Here is a 20,816-nt window from a genome sequence, read left to right as displayed (position 1 = left end):
TACAATTATTTCAACAATAATTATTATTATGTATAATTATAAATATCCATGAGTATGATAAAGTGATAAGTGATAGTGGTAGCTATATATTACAGAGGTACATAGTTCAGTCCTTGATGATGGTTGGTGCAATCATCTCTTTGTAACTATAGTAACGGCACTCAGCTGGCGGCTGGATGGGCATAGTTTCCATGGTGATATTGCCCTCCTTGAAGCCGGCAGCAATCAGATGACTCATCTGTGTGTCTTGGAACATGTTAGTGATGTCGGAGTAAGCCCCTTTCATTAACTCCCCCCAAGAAGTGAGGTTGCAGTAGGTCAGCACACCCCCTGGCTTTAATAGACGAGCAGCATGACCTTTAATGAACTCAAACTGATGTGTATGCCAACTATCCTCTGAGAGAGGGTAGGTATCGTAGAGAATACCATCAAATGATCCATCCTCCAGGGTGGGTATGACGTCCTGCCATAGGCCCTTCATTGGCATCACACTGTGGGACTGTGCCTGCCCCCACACGACCAGCCGATCAAACACACCATCGTTGCACTCAACTATCACATGCACTGTGAGGGTAGGACACTCTTGGATCTTGCCAGCAGAGATAGCCATGCCAAAACCAATCTCTAGAACACGCCCTCCTTTACTGGATGCAATGGTGGCCAGCTTGTGCATGTAAGGAGTCTCCCATCTCTCCATCACAGGCTTGCCCATTATCTCAAGGTGTGTGTCTGCCATGCATGAGGAGACAGGAAAGAAGTCAATCAATGCATGGGGATGATACTATCCTCACCAGCCTCATTGTATCCCGCTGCTGCAGTCTTCCAGTCAGGCTGGCAGTCCTCGCCAGAGTTGTAGATAGGAGCCTCTCCTACTGCCATTTTGCTGATTTAAAAACTTAGCGGCCGGCCGAGGAGGTTGGTCACAAGGCCACCGCTTTCAAAAATTAATTGTGATTTTTGTTAAATAATTGTAGGCATTTTGCCTGGACATGTGGAGCTGGTGTCAACATTTCCTAGAATTTTGTTTGAAAAGGAACTGCAGAAAAAACAAACTTATTTGCATTTGCTATATATAAATGAGTAAGATGGATAGATGGCATCAAATCTCTCATCTCAACAGTTTCAGCAACAATGAACAGTGCAATGTACAGCGCAGCAGCATCAATCATTATAGCGATGATTTTAGTCGGCATGAGCAGTGGCGCTCCTGTACAGAGAATGAGCAAGGCCAGACTGCTCAGTATCAGCACAGGCTTCTACGTGCAATCCAAACCAGAGCTCTCTGCTAATGCTGGAGACTTAACAGCAGACGAGAGCACTCAGTTTGTGGTTGACTTTGCTGGAGATGGTCTAGTGACAATACGCAGACTGACAGAGCTATCACAGTTCCTCAGTGTACAAGAGACCGAGCACTCTGGCCTTGTAGGCTACACACTGGAGGAGTCTGGCTCAGGAAGTGCATTAATGCCACAGTTAAGCTCTCACATTCACTTTGAGTACCATTACGAACGCTCTGTCTACTCTACTGTACTGAGGGTTCGTCATAGCAATGGCCGCTACTGCTACCTAGCATTTGAGGAGAATGGACGCCTAGTAGAGGATCCATGCAGCGAGAACCTTGACCTCTACAAGGCACGAGTCATGCTGGTGGCTATCAGAGAATAAACTCACTCTCACCCCTTTAGAATTATGTCATCACCAATCTTCATTGTCAATCAGTATAATTTTATATATTAGTTATAAATGATGTTCAATTGTACACACCATAATTATTTATTAAAGTTTGATGCTCAGTGGAAGTCATTAGCTAATCTGTTTCAAAGATGTTTTTGAAATCCCCTCCAAAACATGAAATGTTATTGCAACAGTTTTAGTGATATAAAAGCCAAGGCAAACTGTAACAGAGCCAAAACAAGACAAGACTCCACTACCATCATGAATCCTAGATCCCAGAGAATGCTGCTATTAAGCACAGTGCTGCTGCTAGTGGGAGCCTGCACAGCACTCAGTGTGCAACAACCAACAGCTACTAGAAGAGCTCAGTTCCAAGTGCTCTCCAAGAGATCTGCACTGTATCTCTCAGTGTTCCGCAGTGGACGACTGCATGCACACTCTGCTGGACTGAGTGAGTAGCACTGCTACAGTATATATAGCTATTATTATTGCATTCAATGGACGAATGTACAATTATGCATTTATAATACTATTCTATTCCACTGCATGTACAGATCGCAACTCAAGATTTTTTGTCCACATTGAAGAAAATGGAAAAGCAGTGACATTTGAGAGTGTTAAGTTCAGAGGACGTTTTCTAGTGATGGACCTGGCGAAAGGCAAGCTGAAACTAGAGGCTCCGACCAATGGCAACCATCTGTTTCAAGTTGTGAGAGTGTTTGACTCCATTCATGTCGCACTCAAGGCATGCAACGGATGCTTAGTTGCTTTCAATGAACTTGGAGAAGTTTCAAGCGACTGCATTCAGAATCCCCATTCAATTGATACTCATGTACTCATAGAAGCTTATAGATTTTTATAATTCGTTCTATACATCATGTAGAAATCTAGATAAATTATTAGGTTCATTTTTCAACCATCAATCACTTTCTTTTTAACATTGCAACTGCTGGCATTGCATATACACTTTGTACGTCCCCAATGAGTGAGTAATGTTATTCAAAGAACATACTGTGCCTATAATTAGACTCAAGTAATGGTTACGTTAGCAGCAAAACAAACAGAGAGTGTTGTGTTGGTATGGTAACATGTCCTGCTATTTGCATTCAGTTTACAGACCACTTCCAGTGCAAAAACTATATACTAATGTTCAGGTGGATGTGGAAACAGCAACGATAATAATTAGTGAGCTTTGTTGGTAAACAAATTTGCACAAGTGATTAACGCGTTTCTATGCGGTGCCCGCGGCGTTTGCGCCACTAATTAGAAATACGCGCATAAAAGGGATTATTAGCGACAATGAGCTCCTCTGTGTTTGTAACGGTAGGGAGCACTTGTTTTGACGCGCTAGTGAAGGCTGTAACTGAGGAACGCTTTAGAAACGTAAGTGCTTCAATAATTCAGAGCTTATAAAGGCATAACCAACTTGCCCCCTCCCTCCAGTTATTAGGGAGGCTGGGATACACTGGTCTGACTATACAGCTGGGACGAGGGGAGGTCCTTCCAGCAGAGGGGTCGGAGGTCAAGTGGTATCGCTACAAGCCATCACTACGAGAGGACATGACAAACGCTTCCCTCATCATCAGTCATGGGGGTGTGTGTGTGGGTGTAGTGTGAGGGTGTGTGTAGTGTGTGTGGTGTGTGTAGTGTGAGGGTGTGTGTAGTGTGAGGGTGTGTGTAGTGTAATGGCCAAGTATTTGTACGCTACAACACCAACTTTTGTACTAAGGACGCAATGATTACAACCCACACTGTTTTATAATGATGATGTTGTGATGACTACAGGTGCAGGGTGTATAGTGGAGAGCCTGTCACTGGGCAAGCCACTGGTGGTGGTCATCAATGAGGAGTTGATGAACAACCATCAGACTGAGTTAGCCAGACAGCTGTATAATGATGACCATCTCCTCTACACTACACCAAGGTACTAGCTACTATAGCTGTACATGTGTTACACCACCCCCCTCACACACGCCCACACACTAGCTACACTATAGCTCTACATGTGTTATCACGCCACCCCCCCCTCACACACGCCCACACACTAGTACATGTGTTATCACCACCCCTCACACACGCCCACACACTAGCTACACTATAGCTGTACATGTGTTATCACCCCCCTCACACACGCCCACACACTAGCTACACTATAGCTCTACATGTGTTATCACCACCCCTCACACACGCCCACACACTAGCTACACTATAGCTGTACTTAGATCCCATTTGAGTGTATTTAGCAGGGAACTATGAGCTATAGTACCGGTACTATAGATTGCTCTGGGCTACAAACTACATTGTATTGTGATTTACAAGAAGATACACATGTAATAACATAAAAATTATTGTAGCTAGATGCTTTGTCTAGTAATATAATAACAGAACTAGAAGAAAGAGAGAAGCTCTAGTTTCTTTTTTTGGCTTTGTTCAAGAGTAGTAGGAGACGCTCGTTTTTTTGGGTGGCAGTGTGCTGTGCTTTTTTGCTGCAAGGCTGCATGGGGGAGGAGCTGGATGTATGGAAGTGCTGGGATTCTAGCTTTGGCTTCTTCCTAAAGTTCCTTCGCTTTGTTTAAGAGTAGTATAGGAGCCGCTCGTTTGCTGGGCTTGTTTGCTGCAAATTATAGCTTAGGTGTCTTCCTTTCGCTTTGTGAGAGTAGTACGAGCCGCTTGTTTCTTGGGAAGTGTGCTGGGCTTCTTTGCTGCAAAACTGGGGGAGGAGCTGGATGTTTCCGTTTTTGGGTGGAGCTAGGACTATAATTTTGTCCGTCAAACCATAAGGGTCAAACTGAGGTGGAAGAACAGGGTTGATTTGAATAGAGACCACAGATTTAGTAGAGACACAGAGATGCCAACTTCAGATATTAGTTTTCAAAAGAATAATGATGCAGTTGCTAGGTTGGGTGTTTATATAGGTTGATTGTGCATTTCTAGTGCATTTCTAGTAGCCAATAGGTTTTGGGATCTAAATCAGTTAGAACATGTGCATTCGGTATCTATGGTTATAGTGTCCCTCAAAGCCCTCGAGCTTTGGGACACTATAACACATAGATACCTCATGCCCATGTTCTAACCATAACATGTGTTATTACCCTCCCTCACACACGCCCACACACTAGTGGCCTCTACGATGTGATACTGAACATCAAGGACAAGAGCTTTGAGAAGTTTGAACCCAATGACCCCTCACAATTTGGACTCTTCCTAGATAGTGTTATGGGACATTCGTAACATTACTTCCTTATATGATATTATAAAGAGTTCATCATTCATCAAAATAATTATAGTTGGCAAGAATGTTATTAACAAAGTTACAAAGAATAATGTTATTAATACACTTATCAACACTACTGCATACATCAACAGTTAATTAGATTATCATACGATTAATGTTCACATTTGTGGATTCTTGAAGAGATCATGTGACATGTTGTCATGGTGACCAGAGGAGCGTCCCATTCGTCGATTGTACCTCTCTCCCTCTGGCGGCAATTTCTTCCCGGGAGGAGGATATCCAAACTGAGCATAGGGACTGCCCTCAAAGCTTGCTGGTGCCATCCTCTGAGCTGCTGCTATCTGCTGTAGTTGAGTGGCCATATTGACTTGTGGGGAGCTTCTGTTGGGTAGTGGGAGGTTCGTCAGTCCAACTTGTTTATTGATGTTCTGTAGTACTTGAGCAGCAGCGGACATGACCTCTGGAGTGACCCCTGCTAATGATACGCCATCATTAGCCTTGCGTCCACCGCCCATCAGAGCAGAGCTGTACATAGACACAGGAGTGGAGTGTAGAGAAGGGCCAGACCCACTAGACGCCTGTGTGTGTGTCAGTATGACAAGCACAGGACATGGAGTGTTAGAAAAGCTCAAAATAGTAAATAACTTACCAGCTGATAGGGGGAATTCCCTCTGTCGTTGCTATAGCGACCACCTCCACGACTGAAGCCACCACGTCTCTCAAATCCCTCATTGCCACGACGATAATCTCCTTGGTTACCAGGCTTGGGTAGGGGGTCTAAACGCCTGCCCCCACACGACCAGCCGATCAAACACACCATCGTTGCACTCAACTATCACATGCTCTGTGAGGCCGAGGGTAGGACACTCTTGGATCTTGCCAGCAGAGATAGCCATGCCAAAACCAATCTCTAGAACACGCCCTCCTTTACTGGATGCAATGGTGGCCAGCTTGTGCATGTAAGGAGTCTCCCATCTCTCCATCACAGGCTTGCCCATTATCTCAAGGTGTGTGTCTGCCATGCATGAGGAGACAGGAAAGAAGTCAATCAATGCATGGGGATGATACTATCCTCACCAGCCTCATTGTATCCCGCTGCTGCAGTCTTCCAGTCAGGCTGGCAGTCCTCGCCAGAGTTGTAGATAGGAGCCTCTCCTGCTGCCATTTTGCTGATTTAAAAACTTAGTAGACTCGCAAGCCGTCACTGTGCAGGCGAACAGTAGACTGGTCAAACTCCGTGTTGAGACTCGTGTAACGTTTGCCACGATATTTGTGGCAACTAACCGCATGCGGTTACCACAAGATCAACGATAGTGACGTTTCACTAGAAAACTCTACGTATCACATGCAGTATACTGACGTCACGAAAACCGCAGCCACTTAAAATATTTTCTGATATGCTGACTGTGCAACACGAGTCTCAACACGGAGTTTGACCAGTCTACTGTTCGCCTGCAACAGTGACGGCTTGCGAGTCTAAAACTTAGCGGCCGGCCGAGGAGGTTGGTCACAAGGCCACCGCTTTCAAAAATTAATTGTGATTTTTGTTAAATAATTGTAGGCATTTTGCCTGGACATGTGGAGCTGGTGTCAACATTTCCTAGAATTTTGTTTGAAAAGGAACTGCAGAAAAAACAAACTTATTTGCATTTGCTATATATAAATGAGTAAGATGGATAGATGGCATCAAATCTCCCATCTCAACAGTTTCAGCAACAATGAACAGTGCAATGTACAGCGATCAGGTGGAGGCTAAGAGAAGAGGAGAGCAACAAAGAGTCTTTAGCTTACAGAGTGGTCTCCCTGGAGGATGGGAGAAGAGGTTGGACTCAACTAATGGCCGCTTCTATTATGTTGATCATGAGACTAAGACCACTCACTGGATCAACTATCAGAGAGCACGAGAAGCGGAGGTGGAGAGACGCCAACCACCCCCTCAAACACCCCTACAACCTTCTGTACCGCCCCATCAACCTACCAGCACACCGCCCACTCAACCTATCAGCACACTGCCCACTCAACCTACCAGCCAACCGCCCCCTCAACCAGCAATAGCTCCCCCTAAGGAATCAGGAGGTAACCTATGAGTGAGGTTATTGTGTGCGTGTATTTATCACCACTCTATTTAGTACCTAGTGTGGATAGAACTGCTAAACTATCCTCTGATGGAACTTTGACCTCTGATACTGGCCCTGTAGTACCGGATTGGAGCAAGAAGCCTGTTGCTAAGCAACCCATCATTGTCATGACTCCTGCAATGAAGCAACAAAAACAACAAAACCTTCAAGCTGTGTTTGGGAAGAGGGTCAGTAATCTCTAGTAGTATCTAGTAATCTCAACTCTAGTAATCTCATTTATGTATTGTTTACACAGAGACATGTACTGACGGGTCTGCGTAACCTTGGCAACACATGCTACATGAACTCCACCCTCCAATGTCTTGCGTGCACTAGTCCAGTCATTCAATACTTCATCAGTGGCAGCTACCAGCAGCACATCAACCAGTGAGCCCCCCCCACAAAACCACACCCCCCTACACTAACCCCACAACACCAAACCCCCCTACACTAACCACACACCCTACACTAACACCATACCCCCTACACTAACCCCACAACACCACACACCCCTACACTAATCCCACAACACCACACACCCCCTACACTAACCACACCCCCCACACAAACCATACCCCCTATAGTTCCAATCCCCTGGGCACACGAGGACAGATTGCTATGGAGTTTGCGTGGCTCATGAAGGCACTCTGGTCTGGAGGATACAAGTCTGTCTCTCCCCGGGACTTCAAGGTACGTACACTGTTAGCTCAACTGATAGAGTTTTGGTGATCGTAATTATGGCCCCGACTAATTACTGGATTGACACATTTAAAAAGCATTTTTCTAAGCTTTCAGAAATCATAAACGTTTTGACATTGGAATAACGGTACTGAAGTTAAGGCTGTTCTTTCAGCTGCCATAACTTCAATTCCGTGGATCCAATGTCAAATTTTTTATGACTTTCTGAAAGCTTAGAAAAAGACCTTTCAAATGATGTGTTGTAATTTAGGGGCCCTAATTTATCATCTTTCGGCCTCGGACCATGGGCTATTTATTATCCATGGTATCGCCAAATTGGCAAATACTTTTATCTCTCAAATATATAATTTTTGATGACACCATTTGAACTATTTTTTTCTAAGCTTTCAGAAAATCCCCTAAAATTTGACATTAGATCCACGGAATTCAAGTTATGGCAGCTGAAATAATCCCCAAACCATTGGGATGTAGTTGAACATCTTTCAACAGCCTTAACTTGAGTATCGTTCATCCAATGTCAAAAATTTTATGATTTTCCGAAAGCTTAGAAAAAAAGAGTTCAAATGGTGTCATCAAAAATCATATTTGAGAGATAAAAGTATTTGCAAATTTGGCGATACCATGGATAATAGCCCATGGTCCAAGGCGGAAAAATGACAAATTAGGGCTCCGACAAAATTTTGGATTGCAACACATAATTTGAAAGGTCTCTTTTTAAGCTTTCAGAAAATCATGAACTTTTGACATTGGATCAACGATACTCAAGTTAAGGCTGTTGAAAGATGTTCAACTACATCCTGTTTATTCAATAATTATACGCTATTATCTCTCCTTCCCATTGGCAGGATATGATTGGTCAGTTTGTGCCACAGATGAAAGGTAATGACCAACAAGACTCTCAGGAATTCCTAGCGTTCCTATTGGACGGACTACACGAGGACATGAACAAGGTAAGGACCTCCCATGAAGCTGTGTTACATGTGTGCTGTGTGTAGGTCATGAAGAAGGTGTATATAGCCGAAGGTGGAGGTCAAAGTACAGATCAGTCCAAAGCCGCTCAGCTAGCGTGGGAGAATCATCTCCGTAGAAACGATTCAATCATTGTCAAATTCTTCCAGGTACGTCTATCTAATTAGCCAACTGTGATAATTTCAATATTTCTCTCTATTCACAGGGAATGTTTCGGAGTAGCATCAGATGTATCGGTTGTGGGAAGAGCTCTGTGACCTTTGAACCCTTCATGTACCTGAGCCTGCCGATCCCGCCAGATCAAGGTTCATACTCTCTGGAAGATTGCATCAAAATGTTCATTAAGACAGAAACTGTCGAATGGTGAGTAAGTGTTAGACTAAGTGTTCAAGTTATGGCAGCCGAAATAAAATAATTCCCAAACTGTTGATGTAGTTGATCATAGAGTCCCAAAGCTGTTACTCATGTTGATTGAATGTTGTCTTACTCCCTCTAACACCACCGCCCACACCACTACCCACACATCACCACCCACGCACTTCCCATAGGAACTGCCCTAATTGTAAGGACACCCGAGGCAGTGCTGTTAAGAAGATGGACATATGGAGACTCCCTCCAGTCCTCCTCATTCACCTCAAGAGGTTCTCCTATCAGGGACTGTGGAGAGAGAAGAGGCAGAACACCATCAACTATCCCGCAGAGTAAGCCACACCCTCACACATGCCCACACACACACACCTCACACAGGTCGGCTCTGGATATGACCAAGTTTATGGCTGGTTCTAAAGGTTACAAAAGCTTCTCCCTCTACTCAGTCTCCAACCATTACGGTACTCTGACTGGTGGTCATTGTAAGTACCAGTCTGATGTGTATTGTGTGTTGACCTTTGCCCTTACAGACACTGCGTGCTGTCGCAATCCCTACAATAAAGCATTCTACAATTTTGATGACCACGAAGTCAAAGAAGCGCTCCCAAGACAAGTCAAGGTAACCTTCTACCCCTATCTTTGAGGGTCCGTAATTTGTGTTCAGATTGTCCAATTTCAAATCTAATTGATGCATTCAATAGCTCTCAGAATTACCTTTCCAATGGTGTGCTTAGATGCAAGTTTGAAATGCATCAATTTTTATTCCAAAACCAAAGGACATAGCCTTGCGCTTTTTAGCTGTTTGTGTAGCTATCTTTGAGAGCCCGTAATAATAGTTGATGCATACATTCGCTACTAGTACATGTAACTCTTGCCCCCCCTCCACACACACACACACACACACACACACACACACCACACACACACACACGCGCGCACACACACACACACACACACACACACACACGCACACACACCACACACACACACACACACACACACACACGCACACACACACACACACACACACACACACACACACGCACGCACACGCACGCACACCACACACACACACACACACACACACACACACACACCACGCACACACACACACACACCACGCACGCACACACACACACACACGTGCGCACACACACAGAGTGCGGCTGCCTACATCCTATATTATAGTGCAGTGGATCTCACTCCAGCTAAAATGAGCTTCACTTAGTCAACAAACATAAACAGTTAATATCAGTGTTTTGTGTTCATTCAATGCTGCTTAAGTTAGTCTTGCTCGGTTATGAGATAATTATTTCTGTAAACTGTTTGTTTGAAGCGTGACTTCCATATAATTATTGCTAAATCAACTGGATGTCCATGATGAAATTGAACAGGACACTATGTACACACACACAGAGAAATAGAGCAGTTAGTTCCAATTCTAGACATTCAGCATTTTCCCCCATAACCTGAGAGATGATTGATCTGCTGGTATAGCTAGGGTATGTAATGACACAGGAATGAACTTAGTGCATGAGTGTTGTCATCATTTAATTCACTAACTAACGATTTGTTGATCAACAAAAGCCAGTGCACATGTGACCCACTATTAGCATCAACACGTGCACACACCATTTCCACAAACACAACACACGTTTCTGGGAAAAAAAGGGACTACAGTTAATGAAAAGTGTGTCCACAAAACTAGTTAATTAACTTCGTTGTTGATGTGTTTTCCTGATTTAGGTCCCGTCACGAAGGACGTGCATGTGCTGTACCTTGCACCTATTGCATGCGTATACCTTGTATGCAATGCTGTGCTGTACCTGTGTACTATGCTGTACCTGTGTTGTAATTATATGTATGCTACTCTGTCAACAAATAACAGATTCTATTTATAGATAAATTCCGTCCTCAGTTAGAAAATTGGATCGAGGGGGCCGGGACAATGGAAACCATATCTCCTCACTAGAGATGAATACCTAGTAACCACTAAGCCATCGAACAATGGAGGCATCCAATTATTGTAATTTGACCCCACCAGTCCACCGTGACCCCCACCAGTCCACCGTGACCCCACCAGTCCACCGTGACCCCCACCAGTCCACCGTGACCCCACCAGTCCACCGTGACCCCCACCAGTCCACCGTGACCCCCACCAGTCCAGTCCACCGTGACCCCCACCAGTCCACCGTGACCCCACCAGTCCACCGTGACCCCCACCAGTCCACCGTGACCACACCAGTCCACCTTGACCCCACCAGTCCACCGTGACCCCCACCAGTCCACCGTGACCCCCACCAGTCCACCATGCACTAATAATGATATCGTAATTATTATACAATTATTTCAACAATAATTATTATTATGTATAATTATAAATATCCATGAGTATGATAAAGTGATAGTGGTAGCTAGTACAGAGGTACATAGTTCAGTCCTTGATGATGGTTGGTGCAATCATCTCTTTGTAACTATAGTAACGGCACTCAGCTGGCGGCTGGATGGGCATAGTTTCCATGGTGATATTTCCCTCCTTGAAGCCGGCAGCAATCAGATGACTCATCTGCGTATCTTGGAACATGTTAGTGATGTTGGAGTAAGCCCCTTTCATTAACTCCCCCCAAGAAGTGAGGTTGCAGTAGGTCAGCACACCCCCTGGCTTTAATAGACGAGCGGCATGACCTTTAATGAACTCAAACTGATGTGTATGCCAACTATCCTCTGAGAGAGGGTAGGTATCGTAGAGAATACCATCAAATGATCCATCCTCCAGGGTGGGTATGACGTCCTGCCATAGGCCCTTCATTGGCGTCACACTGTGGGACTGTGCCTGCCCCCACACAACCAGCCGATCAAACACACCATCGTTGCACTCAACTATCACATGCTCTGTGAGGGTAGGACACTCTTGGATCTTGCCAGCAGAGATAGCCATGCCAAAACCAATCTCTAGAACACGCCCTCCTTTACTGGATGCAATGGTGGCCAGCTTGTGCATGTAAGGAGTCTCCCATCTCTCCATCACAGGCTTGCCCATTATCTCAAGGTGTGTGTCTGCCATGCATGAGGGGACAGGAAAGAAGTCAATCAATGCATGGGGATGATACTATCCTCACCAGCCTCATTGTATCCCGCTGCTGCAGTCTTCCAGTCAGGCTGGCAGTCCTCGCCAGAGTTGTAGATAGGAGCCTCTCCTGCTGCCATTTTGCTGATTAAAAACTTGATGCATAGATACTAGTATCTATGCTTGATGCTATCCAATCTGCCACAGAATCCAATATCGTGTTAATTATTATTCTATCGGCCGGCCGAGGAGGTTGGTCACGAGGCCACCGCTTTCAAATTGTGACATCATCACGAATTTTTTTGTATTATTTTTTATTTAATAATTATAGGCATTTTGCCTGGACATGTGGAGCTGGTGTCAACATTTCCTAGAATTTTGTTTGAAAAGGAACTGCAGAAAAAACAAACTTATTTGCATTTGCTATATATAAATGAGTAAGATGGATAGATGGCATCAAATCTCCCATCTCAACAATTTCAGCAACAATGAACAGTGCAATGTACAGCGCAGCAGCATCAATCATTACAGCAATGATTTTAGTCAGCATGAGCAGTGGCGCTCCTGTACAGAGAATGAGCAAGGCCAGACTGCTCAGTATCAGCACAGGCTTCTACGTGCAATCCAAACCAGAGCTCTCTGCTAATGCTGGAGACTTAACAGCAGACGAGAGCACTCAGTTTGTGGTTGACTTTGCTGGAGATGGTCTAGTGACAATACGCAGACTGACAGAGCTATCACAGTTCCTCAGTGTACAAGAGACCGAGCACTCTGGCCTTGTAAGCTACACACTGGAGGAGTCTGGCTCAGGAAGTGCATTAATACCACAGTTAAACTCTCACATTCACTTTGAGTACCATTACGAACGCTCTGTCTACTCTACTGTACTGAGAGTTCGTCATAGCAATGGCCGCTACTGCTACCTAGCATTTGAAGAGAATGGACGCCTAGTAGAGGATCCATGCAGCGAGAACCTTGACCTCTACAAGGCACGAGTCATGCTGGTGGCTATCAGAGAATAAACTCACTCTCACCCCTTTAGAATTATGTCATCACCAATCTTCATTGTCAATCAGTATATATATTAGTTATAAATGATGTTCAATTGTACACACCATAATTATTTATTAAAGTTTGATGCTCAGTGGAAGTCATTAGCTAATCTGTTTCAAAGATGTTTTTGAAATCCCCTCCAAAACATGAAATGTTATTGCAACAGTTTTAGTGATATAAAAGCCAAGGCAAACTGTAACAGAGCCAAAACAAGACAAGACTCCACTACCATCATGAATCCAAGATCCCAGAAAATGCTACTATTAAGCACAGTGCTGCTGCTAGTGGGAGCCTGCACAGCACTCAGTGTGCAACAACCAACAGCTACTAGAAGAGCTCAGTTCCAAGTGCTCTCCAAGAGATCTGCACTGTATCTCTCAGTGTTCCGCAGTGGACGACTGCATGCACACTCTGCTGGACTGAGTAAGTAGCACTGCTACAGTATAATAGCTATTATTATTGCATTCAATGGACGATTGTACAATTATGCATAATATTATTCTATTCCACTGCATGTACAGATCGCAACTCAAGATTCTTTGTCCACAATGAAGAAAATGGAAAAGCAGTGACATTTGAGAGTGTTAAGTTCAGAGGACGTTTTCTAGTGATGGACCTGGCGAAAGGCAAACTGAAACTAGAGGCTCCGACCAATGGCAACCATCTGTTTCAAGTTGTGAGAGTGTTTGACTCCATTCATGTCGCACTCAAGGCATGCAACGGATGCTTAGTTGCTTTCAATGAACTTGGAGAAGTTTCAAGCGACTGCATTCAGAATCCCCATTCAATAGATACTCATGTACTCATAGAAGCTTATAGATTTTTATAATTCATTCTATACATCATGTAGAAATCTAGATAAATTATTAGGTTCATTTTTCAACCATCAATCACTTTCTTTTTAACATTGCAACTGCTGGCATTGCATATACACTTTGTACGTCCCCAATGAGTGAGTAATGTTATTCAAAGAACATACTGTGCCTATAATTAGACTCAAGTAATGGTTACGTTAGCAGCAAAACAAACAGAGAGTGTTGTGTTGGTATGGTAACATGTCCTGCTATTTGCATTCAGTTTACAGACCACTTCCAGTGCAAAAACTATATACTAATGTTCAGGTGGATGTGGAAACAGCAACGATAATAATTAGTGAGCTTTGTTGGTAAACAAATTTGCACAAGTGATTAACACGTTTCTATGCGGTGCCCGCGGCGTTTGTGCCACTAATTAGATATACGCGCATAAAAGGGATTATTAGCGACAATGAGCTCCTCTGTGTTTGTAACGGTAGGGAGCACTTGTTTTGACGCGCTAGTGAAGGCTGTAACTGAGGAACGCTTTAGAAACGTAAGTGCTTCAATAATTCAGAGCTTATAAAGGCATAACCAACTTTCCCCCTCCCTCCAGTTATTAGGGAGGCTGGGATACACTGGTCTGACTATACAGCTGGGACGAGGGGAGGTCCTTCCAGCAGAGGGGTCGGAGGTCAAGTGGTATCGCTACAAGCCATCACTACGAGAGGACATGACAAACGCTTCCCTCATCATCAGTCATGGGGGTGTGTGTAGTGTGAGGGTGTGTAGTGTGTGTGGGTGTAGTGTGAGGGTGTGTGTGGTGTGTGTAGTGTAATGGCCAAGTATTTGTACGCTACAACACCAACTTTTGTTCTAAGGACGCAATGATTACAACCCACACTGTTTTATAATGATGATGTTGTGATGACTACAGGTGCAGGGTGTATAGTGGAGAGCCTGTCACTGGGCAAGCCACTGGTGGTGGTCATCAATGAGGAGTTGATGAACAACCATCAGACTGAGTTAGCCAGACAGCTGTATAATGATGACCATCTCCTCTACACTACACCAAGGTACTAGCTACTATAGCTGTACATGTGTTACACCACCCCCCTCACACACGCCCACACACTAGTACATGTGTTACACCACCCCCCTCACACACGCCCACACACTAGCTACACTATAGCTGTACATGTGTTATCACCACCCCTCACACACGCCCACACACTAGCTACACTATAGCTGTACATGTGTTACACCACCCCCCTCACACACGCCCACACACTAGCTACACTATAGCTCTACATGTGTTATCACCACCCCTCACACACGCCCACACACTAGCTACACTATAGCTCTACATGTGTTATCACCACCCCTCACACACGCCCACACACTAGCTACACTATAGCTTTACATGTGTTATCACCACCCCTCACACACGCCCACACACTAGCTACACTATAGCTGTACATGTGTTATCACCACCCCCTCACACACACCCACACACTAGCTACACTATAGCTGTACATGTGTTATCACCACCCCTCACACACGCCCACACACTAGCTACACTATAGCTGTACATGTGTTATCACCACCCCTCACACACGCCCACACACTAGCTACACTATAGCTGTACATGTGTTATCACCCTCCCCCTCACACACGCCCACACACTAGCTACACTATAGCTCTACATGTGTTATCACCCCCCCTCACACACGCCCACACACTAGCTACACTATAGCTGTACATGTGTTATCACCACCCCTCACACACGCCCACACACTAGCTACACTATAGCTATACATGTGTTATCACCACCCCTCACACACGCCCACACACTAGCTACACTATAGCTGTACATGTGTTATCACCACCCCTCACACACGCCCACACACTAGCTACACTATAGCTGTACATGTGTTATCACCACCCCTCACACACGCCCACACACTAGCTACACTATAGCTGTACATGTGTTATCACCCTCACACACGCCCACACACTAGCTACACTATAGCTGTACATGTGTTATCACCCCCCCTCACACACGCCCACACACTAGCTACACTATAGCTGTACATGTGTTATCACCACCCCTCACACACGCCCACACACTAGCTACACTATAGCTATACATGTGTTATCACCACCCCTCACACACGCCCACACACTAGCTACACTATAGCTATACATGTGTTATCACCACCCCTCACACACGCCCACACACTATAGCTGTACATGTGTTATCACCCTCCCCCTCACACACGCCCACACACTAGTGCCCTCTACGATGTGATACTGAACATTAAGGACAAGAGCTTTGAGAAGTTTGAACCCAATGACCCCTCACAATTTGGACTCTTCCTAGATAGTGTTATGGGACATTCGTAACATTACTTCCTTATATGGTATTATAAAGAGTTCATCATTCATCAAAATAATTATAGTTGGCAAGAATGTTATTAACAAAGTTACAAAGAAGATTGTTATTAATACACTTATCAACACTACTGCATGCATCAACAGTTAATTAGATTATTATACGATTAATGTTCACATTCGTGGATTCTTGAAGAGATCATGTGACATGTTGTCATGGTGACCAGAGGAGCGTCCCATTCGTCGATTGTACCTCTCTCCCTCTGGCGGCAGTTTCTTCCCGGGAGGAGGATATCCAAACTGAGCGTAGGGACTGCCCTCAAAGCTTGCTGGTGCCATCCTCTGAGCTGCTGCTATCTGCTGTAGTTGAGTGGCCATATTGACTTGTGGGGAGCTTCTGTTGGGTAGTGGGAGGTTCGTCAGTCCAACTTGTTTATTGATGTTCTGTAGTACTTGAGCAGCAGCGGACATGACCTCTGGAGTGACCCCTGCTAATGATACGCCATCATTAGCCTTGCGTCCACCGCCCATCAGAGCAGAGCTGTACATAGACGCAGGAGTGGAGTGTAGAGAAGGGCCAGACCCACTAGACGCCTGTGTGTGTGTGTCAGTATGACAAGCACAGGACATTGAGTGTTAGAAAAGCTCAAAATAGTAAATAACTTACCAGCTGATAGGGGGAATTCCCTCTGTCGTTGCTATAGCGACCACCTCCATGACTGAAGCCACCACGTCTCTCAAATCCCTCATTGCCACGACGATAATCTCCTTGGTTACCAGGCTTGGGTAGGGGGTCTAAACGTCCGAAAACATTTGATGGAGACCCCCCACTAGGATAACCCTCAAGAGCAGGGCGCTTGGACCCCCCACCATCATAACTACTGCCATCGTTAAATCCACGCTTGCCTAGTCTAAAGGAGGGGACAGAGGCTCTGTTGCTAGGAGGAGGGGCCCTGTTGCTAGGGGGAGGAGCTCTCTGATTGGTTGGTTGTGAGGTACGTGCACTCGATCGTTGCTTCTCCTCTTCTTGCTTGCGTTTTTTCTCCTCCATAATCTTCCGTTCTCTCTCCACTGCAGCTGAGGCCATTTGTTGTCTTTCTCTCTGAAGACGAGTTGCCTCCTCACGTTGTAACCTCCTAGCAGCTTCAATACGATCGGCTTCATCCTTGAGACGCTTTTCTCTCTCACGCAAAGCTCTCTGTCGCTCACTCTGTGTGGAGTGTGTGGGTGGCGTGCAAATGAGGGGGAGGTGCTGAGGTTAGTGCATGTGTCTATAGATGCAGTATACGTCGTACAGAACAGCATGACTCACAATCATCCTAGCCTCTGATTCCCTGGCCTCAGCTTCTCTGGCAGCCTTTGCTTCCATGTCACGCTCATAAGCCTCCTTCATCTTCCTCTCTCTCTCTCTCACTCGTATCTCTGTATCATGGAGTTGCTTCTCTAGTGCCTCTCTTCTCTGTCTCTCCCTGCCTTCTCTCTCCCTCAACTCTCTCTCACGTTCTCTGAACGCTCTTTCCCTCGCATCACGATCCCTGTACACACAGAACATCAGTATACACCCACTCCCCACACACAGCACATAAGTATACACCCACTCACGTACCTTGCTTCTCTCTCTTGTATTTCAGCCATTCTACGAGACATCTCTTGTTGTTCACGTGCACACGCCCTCAAGCTCTCTGCATGTCTCATGGCCTCTTGAGCAGCAAGTCGATGCTCCTGTACAACGTTAAGCAATCACTGATCCAAACACACCAATACATAGGGTTCTACAAAATGCACATAATACTTCATTATTATACAGTCCTTGCTCAACATTACAAGGATTCAAAATAGCGTACCTGTCGTTCCTGTTCCTCTCTCATTCTGTGTCCTCTGTCTACATCGCGTCTCATAGCAACCTCACGTCCACGCTCGTCTGACATGTGCACTCTTGGACCTAATCTATTACGCACTGGTTCCCTGAAACAAGGTGATGGACTCCTGAACCTTCGAGGGGGTGGTGATCGCCGTGGTGACCGTCGCATCATTGGAGGTGATCGTCGTGGTGATCTGCGTGACATTGGAGGTGATCGCCGTGGCAACCGCCTTGGCATTGGAGGTGATTGCCGTGGTGACCGTCTCTGCATGGGAGGTGATCGCCGTGGTGACCGTCCTCTCCCCCGCTCAGCGCTACGACTAAGAGTCCTAAAATGGACCAATGAAATGAGAGCTAGTATGATAACCTTGGTTACCTGATGGGGGAGACCTTGCGATTATTAATAGTAGAGTCGAGGGATTTCCTTGACGCTATTGTCGCTGGTTTGACCTCTGTCTTCTTAACGAGCTTAGGCTTAGGCTTGTTGTCAGTGGGTGTACCAGGGGGTGGGGCTTTGGGGGAGGGGCCGCTGATTGGAGGGGGCGTGGTCGCCTGTAGGGTGGTTAGTACTCCACTACACATTACACAATATTCGAACACTCACCAACTCAACATATATGGTTCGACCTTTGATCTCCGTGCCATTAAGCGTTGCTATGCTCTTCTGAGCCTCATCCGCTGTAGCCATGGTAACATAACCAAACCGCTCACTTCTGGATTGTGCCTTAGCAACCACTTTAGCTGTGACAACCTAGCGTATAGATTGATATATATAAGGTTATATACAAGGTGATAATACCTTTCCATATGGAGTGAACAGTGTCTGCAAGTCCTTGGCTCGCACAGTGGAGGAGAGACCTTTCACCCAGAGGTGGCAGTTGTTACTGGGGAGGAGGGACAATGGGTCAACAACAGCGGGGTAGTGAGCGTATTGTACTCGCTGCATGCGCTAGTTATGAGTGGGCCGCAATGAACTGTCGAGAGAAAAAGCCCACCCCCATATCCATGGCAACCTGTGGAGAGACCCCACCTCATGCATCCATGACAACCTGTGGAGAGAGACCAACCCCGTGTATCCATGGTAACCTGCGGAGAGAGCCCACCCCCCTACATCCATGGCAATCTGCGGAGACCTAACCTGGTGGTACTCTGTTGTTTCTTGTCAAACTCAATCTCCATACTTGTGTCGTGCAACTGGACAATATCTTCCCGAGGCGGCTCTTTGCTATCTTCTTTTGTTGCCTCCTCTTTGCTCTCTTCCTTTGTTGCCTCCTCTGGTTTGAGTCCGCTAGCGTCTTCGCTTACTACCATCACATCGTCCGTGACAACCGTTGCTTCAGATTCTTCATTTGCTGTCTCCACATCTAAAGATTCGTTATTAGTAGCTTCAGTGTCTTCTTTTGCTGCCTCCTCGGTCTCGGCTTTTACAGCCTCTGTTTCTTCGTTTGCAGCCTCCTCCACGTCCCCTTCGTACAATAGTTCCTCCCCCTCTGGCTGATAGCTCGAGTCAAAGGTTACACTCTCTCTACGTTGACTAGTGTCGTCCAATGGGATGAAGAGTTGCTCGTCATGTGATGTGTCCAACGAGTCACCACTAACGGGTGTGTCTATGATCTGATTGGCTGGTTCTGGGGGTACACTAGTAGCGGACGGTGGGTCTTTGTATTGGAGAGAGAGAGAGGAGAGAGCAAAACACAGTAACAGAAGAGAATGTACACACAATCTTGTGAGAGTATGTGAAGCAGCTACTAACAATACAATCAAGCGTGTAGAGGTAGCAGCATCCAGAGCAGCAGCTACAATACAAGCAAGCAGAGGCAGTGTGTTGAGGTAGCAGCATCCAGAGAAGAAGCTAGTCTAACTAGAGTCAGGTTCAATAGGAACACATTAGATGTCTAATATAGTAGAAGATTGCTAACAGTAAGCTAGAAACGAGAGCATCCATTATTAAAGGACTATGTCCATGTACACAGAGCAGACGCAGCAGGGGGAAGCTCACTAACTACCCACAGAGGCAGTACACACGACACAACTTGAGTTTATTTATTATCGTGGTGAGATCAACTGGTTGTGATTACTGGCAGTCCCACAACTATTAGAGCATTGGACTAACAATATTACACTACCCACCTCCACTCATCTCCTCCTCTACTGTGTCTGCTGTGTCTGTAGGTGGAGCCTCAGTCACAGTGACCTCCTCGCTCTGTGGGGGAGTAGGGTTAGTCTAAAGCAGGGAGTGTATAGATGAGGGGCCATTACCTGGTCTACACTACACTCATCCTCCCCTTCCAGGTCCGCCTCCTCAGGATCAGGAACAGTCTACAATACATTGGACACATCTCACAATAGTACAACACTATCAACTCTTCATAATACCTCCAGCTCTTTGAGGATACTGGCTCGTAATCTGTTCAAAAGGACGGTCTTGACGCCTTTCTTGGGAAGTCTTCTCTTTTCCAGTTCATCCTTTAGCTCGGTGACTTTAAGCTCTGAAATGTTTCGACCATCTAAAATAATCTCAGCCATTTTGAGAGCAATGAATAATTATGGATAGTGAGAACAACACACGTGTAGATCTACAGAC

The 20,816-nt window shown here is 45.5% G+C and overlaps 7 protein-coding genes across 8 annotated transcripts; 3 read left to right on the top strand and 4 right to left on the bottom strand.

Moving 5' to 3' along the window:
* Positions 1-24: 24 nt before the first annotated feature.
* On the bottom strand, positions 25-944 carry LOC135336206 (guanidinoacetate N-methyltransferase-like). Its single transcript, XM_064531938.1, has 2 exons — positions 792-944; positions 25-729 (listed from the first exon to the last, which is right to left on the bottom strand). The coding sequence occupies exons 1-2, from the start codon at positions 877-879 to the stop codon at positions 107-109; spliced, it is 711 nt and encodes a 236-aa protein (XP_064388008.1). The 5' UTR covers positions 880-944; the 3' UTR covers positions 25-106.
* A 1,992-nt stretch (positions 945-2,936) lies between these two features.
* On the top strand, positions 2,937-5,015 carry LOC135336208 (UDP-N-acetylglucosamine transferase subunit ALG13 homolog). Its single transcript, XM_064531941.1, has 4 exons — positions 2,937-3,057; positions 3,118-3,268; positions 3,460-3,598; positions 4,794-5,015. Exons 1-4 carry the CDS (start codon positions 2,974-2,976, stop codon positions 4,903-4,905), a joined length of 486 nt encoding a protein of 161 aa, XP_064388011.1. The 5' UTR covers positions 2,937-2,973; the 3' UTR covers positions 4,906-5,015.
* LOC135336207 (uncharacterized) lies at positions 4,936-6,143 on the bottom strand. The gene is made up of 3 exons (XM_064531939.1): positions 5,987-6,143; positions 5,559-5,924; positions 4,936-5,487 (listed from the first exon to the last, which is right to left on the bottom strand). The coding sequence occupies exons 2-3, from the start codon at positions 5,727-5,729 to the stop codon at positions 5,068-5,070; spliced, it is 591 nt and encodes a 196-aa protein (XP_064388009.1). The 5' UTR covers positions 5,730-5,924; positions 5,987-6,143; the 3' UTR covers positions 4,936-5,067.
* Positions 6,144-6,331: 188 nt separating this feature from the next.
* LOC135336205 (ubiquitin carboxyl-terminal hydrolase 8-like) lies at positions 6,332-10,430 on the top strand. The gene is made up of 11 exons (XM_064531937.1): positions 6,332-6,985; positions 7,039-7,214; positions 7,283-7,413; positions 7,611-7,716; positions 8,571-8,675; positions 8,721-8,843; positions 8,900-9,057; positions 9,243-9,395; positions 9,442-9,545; positions 9,594-9,682; positions 10,223-10,430. Exons 1-11 carry the CDS (start codon positions 6,628-6,630, stop codon positions 10,289-10,291), a joined length of 1,572 nt encoding a protein of 523 aa, XP_064388007.1. The 5' UTR covers positions 6,332-6,627; the 3' UTR covers positions 10,292-10,430.
* A 1,004-nt stretch (positions 10,431-11,434) lies between these two features.
* LOC135336678 (guanidinoacetate N-methyltransferase-like) lies at positions 11,435-12,397 on the bottom strand. Its single transcript, XM_064532538.1, has 2 exons — positions 12,183-12,397; positions 11,435-12,120 (listed from the first exon to the last, which is right to left on the bottom strand). The coding sequence occupies exons 1-2, from the start codon at positions 12,268-12,270 to the stop codon at positions 11,498-11,500; spliced, it is 711 nt and encodes a 236-aa protein (XP_064388608.1). The 5' UTR covers positions 12,271-12,397; the 3' UTR covers positions 11,435-11,497.
* Positions 12,398-14,393: 1,996 nt separating this feature from the next.
* LOC135336277 (UDP-N-acetylglucosamine transferase subunit ALG13 homolog) lies at positions 14,394-16,473 on the top strand. The gene is made up of 4 exons (XM_064532035.1): positions 14,394-14,533; positions 14,594-14,744; positions 14,915-15,053; positions 16,272-16,473. Exons 1-4 carry the CDS (start codon positions 14,450-14,452, stop codon positions 16,381-16,383), a joined length of 486 nt encoding a protein of 161 aa, XP_064388105.1. The 5' UTR covers positions 14,394-14,449; the 3' UTR covers positions 16,384-16,473.
* On the bottom strand, positions 16,421-20,806 carry LOC135336267 (scaffold attachment factor B2-like). Of its 2 annotated transcripts, none has more exons than XM_064532021.1 (12): positions 20,609-20,806; positions 20,492-20,551; positions 20,363-20,435; positions 19,371-19,890; positions 19,032-19,116; positions 18,837-18,983; positions 18,609-18,784; positions 18,216-18,561; positions 17,978-18,093; positions 17,684-17,906; positions 17,039-17,581; positions 16,421-16,965 (listed from the first exon to the last, which is right to left on the bottom strand). In XM_064532021.1, exons 1-12 carry the CDS (start codon positions 20,756-20,758, stop codon positions 16,546-16,548), a joined length of 2,859 nt encoding a protein of 952 aa, XP_064388091.1. In that variant the 5' UTR covers positions 20,759-20,806; the 3' UTR covers positions 16,421-16,545. The 2 variants fall into 2 exon arrangements, with proteins under 2 accessions (XP_064388091.1, XP_064388092.1); XM_064532022.1 differs by having other exon boundaries at positions 18,216-18,552.
* Positions 20,807-20,816: the final 10 nt, after the last annotated feature.

The sequence above is a fragment of the Halichondria panicea genome, chromosome 5, assembly GCF_963675165.1.
Source record: "Halichondria panicea chromosome 5, odHalPani1.1, whole genome shotgun sequence".
In the NCBI taxonomy this organism is placed as follows: domain Eukaryota; kingdom Metazoa; phylum Porifera; class Demospongiae; order Suberitida; family Halichondriidae; genus Halichondria; species Halichondria panicea.
Note: the sequence above shows the minus strand (reverse complement) of the source record. Positions and strands in the feature narration are given on the sequence as shown.

Coding starts and splice junctions, on each gene's coding strand:
- LOC135336267 (XM_064532021.1), bottom strand. CDS start 20,758: ATGGCTGAGATTATTTTAGATGGTCGAAACATTTCAGAGCTTAAAGTC. Junction 20,552..20,608: donor GTATCCTCAAAGAGCTGGAG/GTATTATGAAGA, acceptor AATGTATTGTAG/ACTGTTCCTGATCCTGAGGA. Junction 18,785..18,836: donor GAACCATATATGTTGAGTTG/GTGAGTGTTCGA, acceptor ACCACCCTACAG/GCGACCACGCCCCCTCCAAT.
- LOC135336207 (XM_064531939.1), bottom strand. CDS start 5,729: ATGGTGTGTTTGATCGGCTGGTCGTGTGGGGGCAGGCGTTTAGACCCC. Junction 5,488..5,558: donor GGAATTCCCCCTATCAGCTG/GTAAGTTATTTA, acceptor ACACACACACAG/GCGTCTAGTGGGTCTGGCCC.
- LOC135336678 (XM_064532538.1), bottom strand. CDS start 12,270: ATGGCAGCAGGAGAGGCTCCTATCTACAACTCTGGCGAGGACTGCCAG. Junction 12,121..12,182: donor AGCGGGATACAATGAGGCTG/GTGAGGATAGTA, acceptor CATGCATGGCAG/ACACACACCTTGAGATAATG.
- LOC135336206 (XM_064531938.1), bottom strand. CDS start 879: ATGGCAGTAGGAGAGGCTCCTATCTACAACTCTGGCGAGGACTGCCAG. Junction 730..791: donor AGCGGGATACAATGAGGCTG/GTGAGGATAGTA, acceptor CATGCATGGCAG/ACACACACCTTGAGATAATG.
- LOC135336208 (XM_064531941.1), top strand. CDS start 2,974: ATGAGCTCCTCTGTGTTTGTAACGGTAGGGAGCACTTGTTTTGACGCG. Junction 3,269..3,459: donor CCTCATCATCAGTCATGGGG/GTGTGTGTGTGG, acceptor TGATGACTACAG/GTGCAGGGTGTATAGTGGAG. Junction 3,599..4,793: donor CTCCTCTACACTACACCAAG/GTACTAGCTACT, acceptor CCCACACACTAG/TGGCCTCTACGATGTGATAC.
- LOC135336205 (XM_064531937.1), top strand. CDS start 6,628: ATGAACAGTGCAATGTACAGCGATCAGGTGGAGGCTAAGAGAAGAGGA. Junction 7,215..7,282: donor AAGCTGTGTTTGGGAAGAGG/GTCAGTAATCTC, acceptor TTGTTTACACAG/AGACATGTACTGACGGGTCT. Junction 9,546..9,593: donor TACTCTGACTGGTGGTCATT/GTAAGTACCAGT, acceptor TTGCCCTTACAG/ACACTGCGTGCTGTCGCAAT.
- LOC135336277 (XM_064532035.1), top strand. CDS start 14,450: ATGAGCTCCTCTGTGTTTGTAACGGTAGGGAGCACTTGTTTTGACGCG. Junction 14,534..14,593: donor CTGAGGAACGCTTTAGAAAC/GTAAGTGCTTCA, acceptor CCCTCCCTCCAG/TTATTAGGGAGGCTGGGATA. Junction 15,054..16,271: donor CTCCTCTACACTACACCAAG/GTACTAGCTACT, acceptor CCCACACACTAG/TGCCCTCTACGATGTGATAC.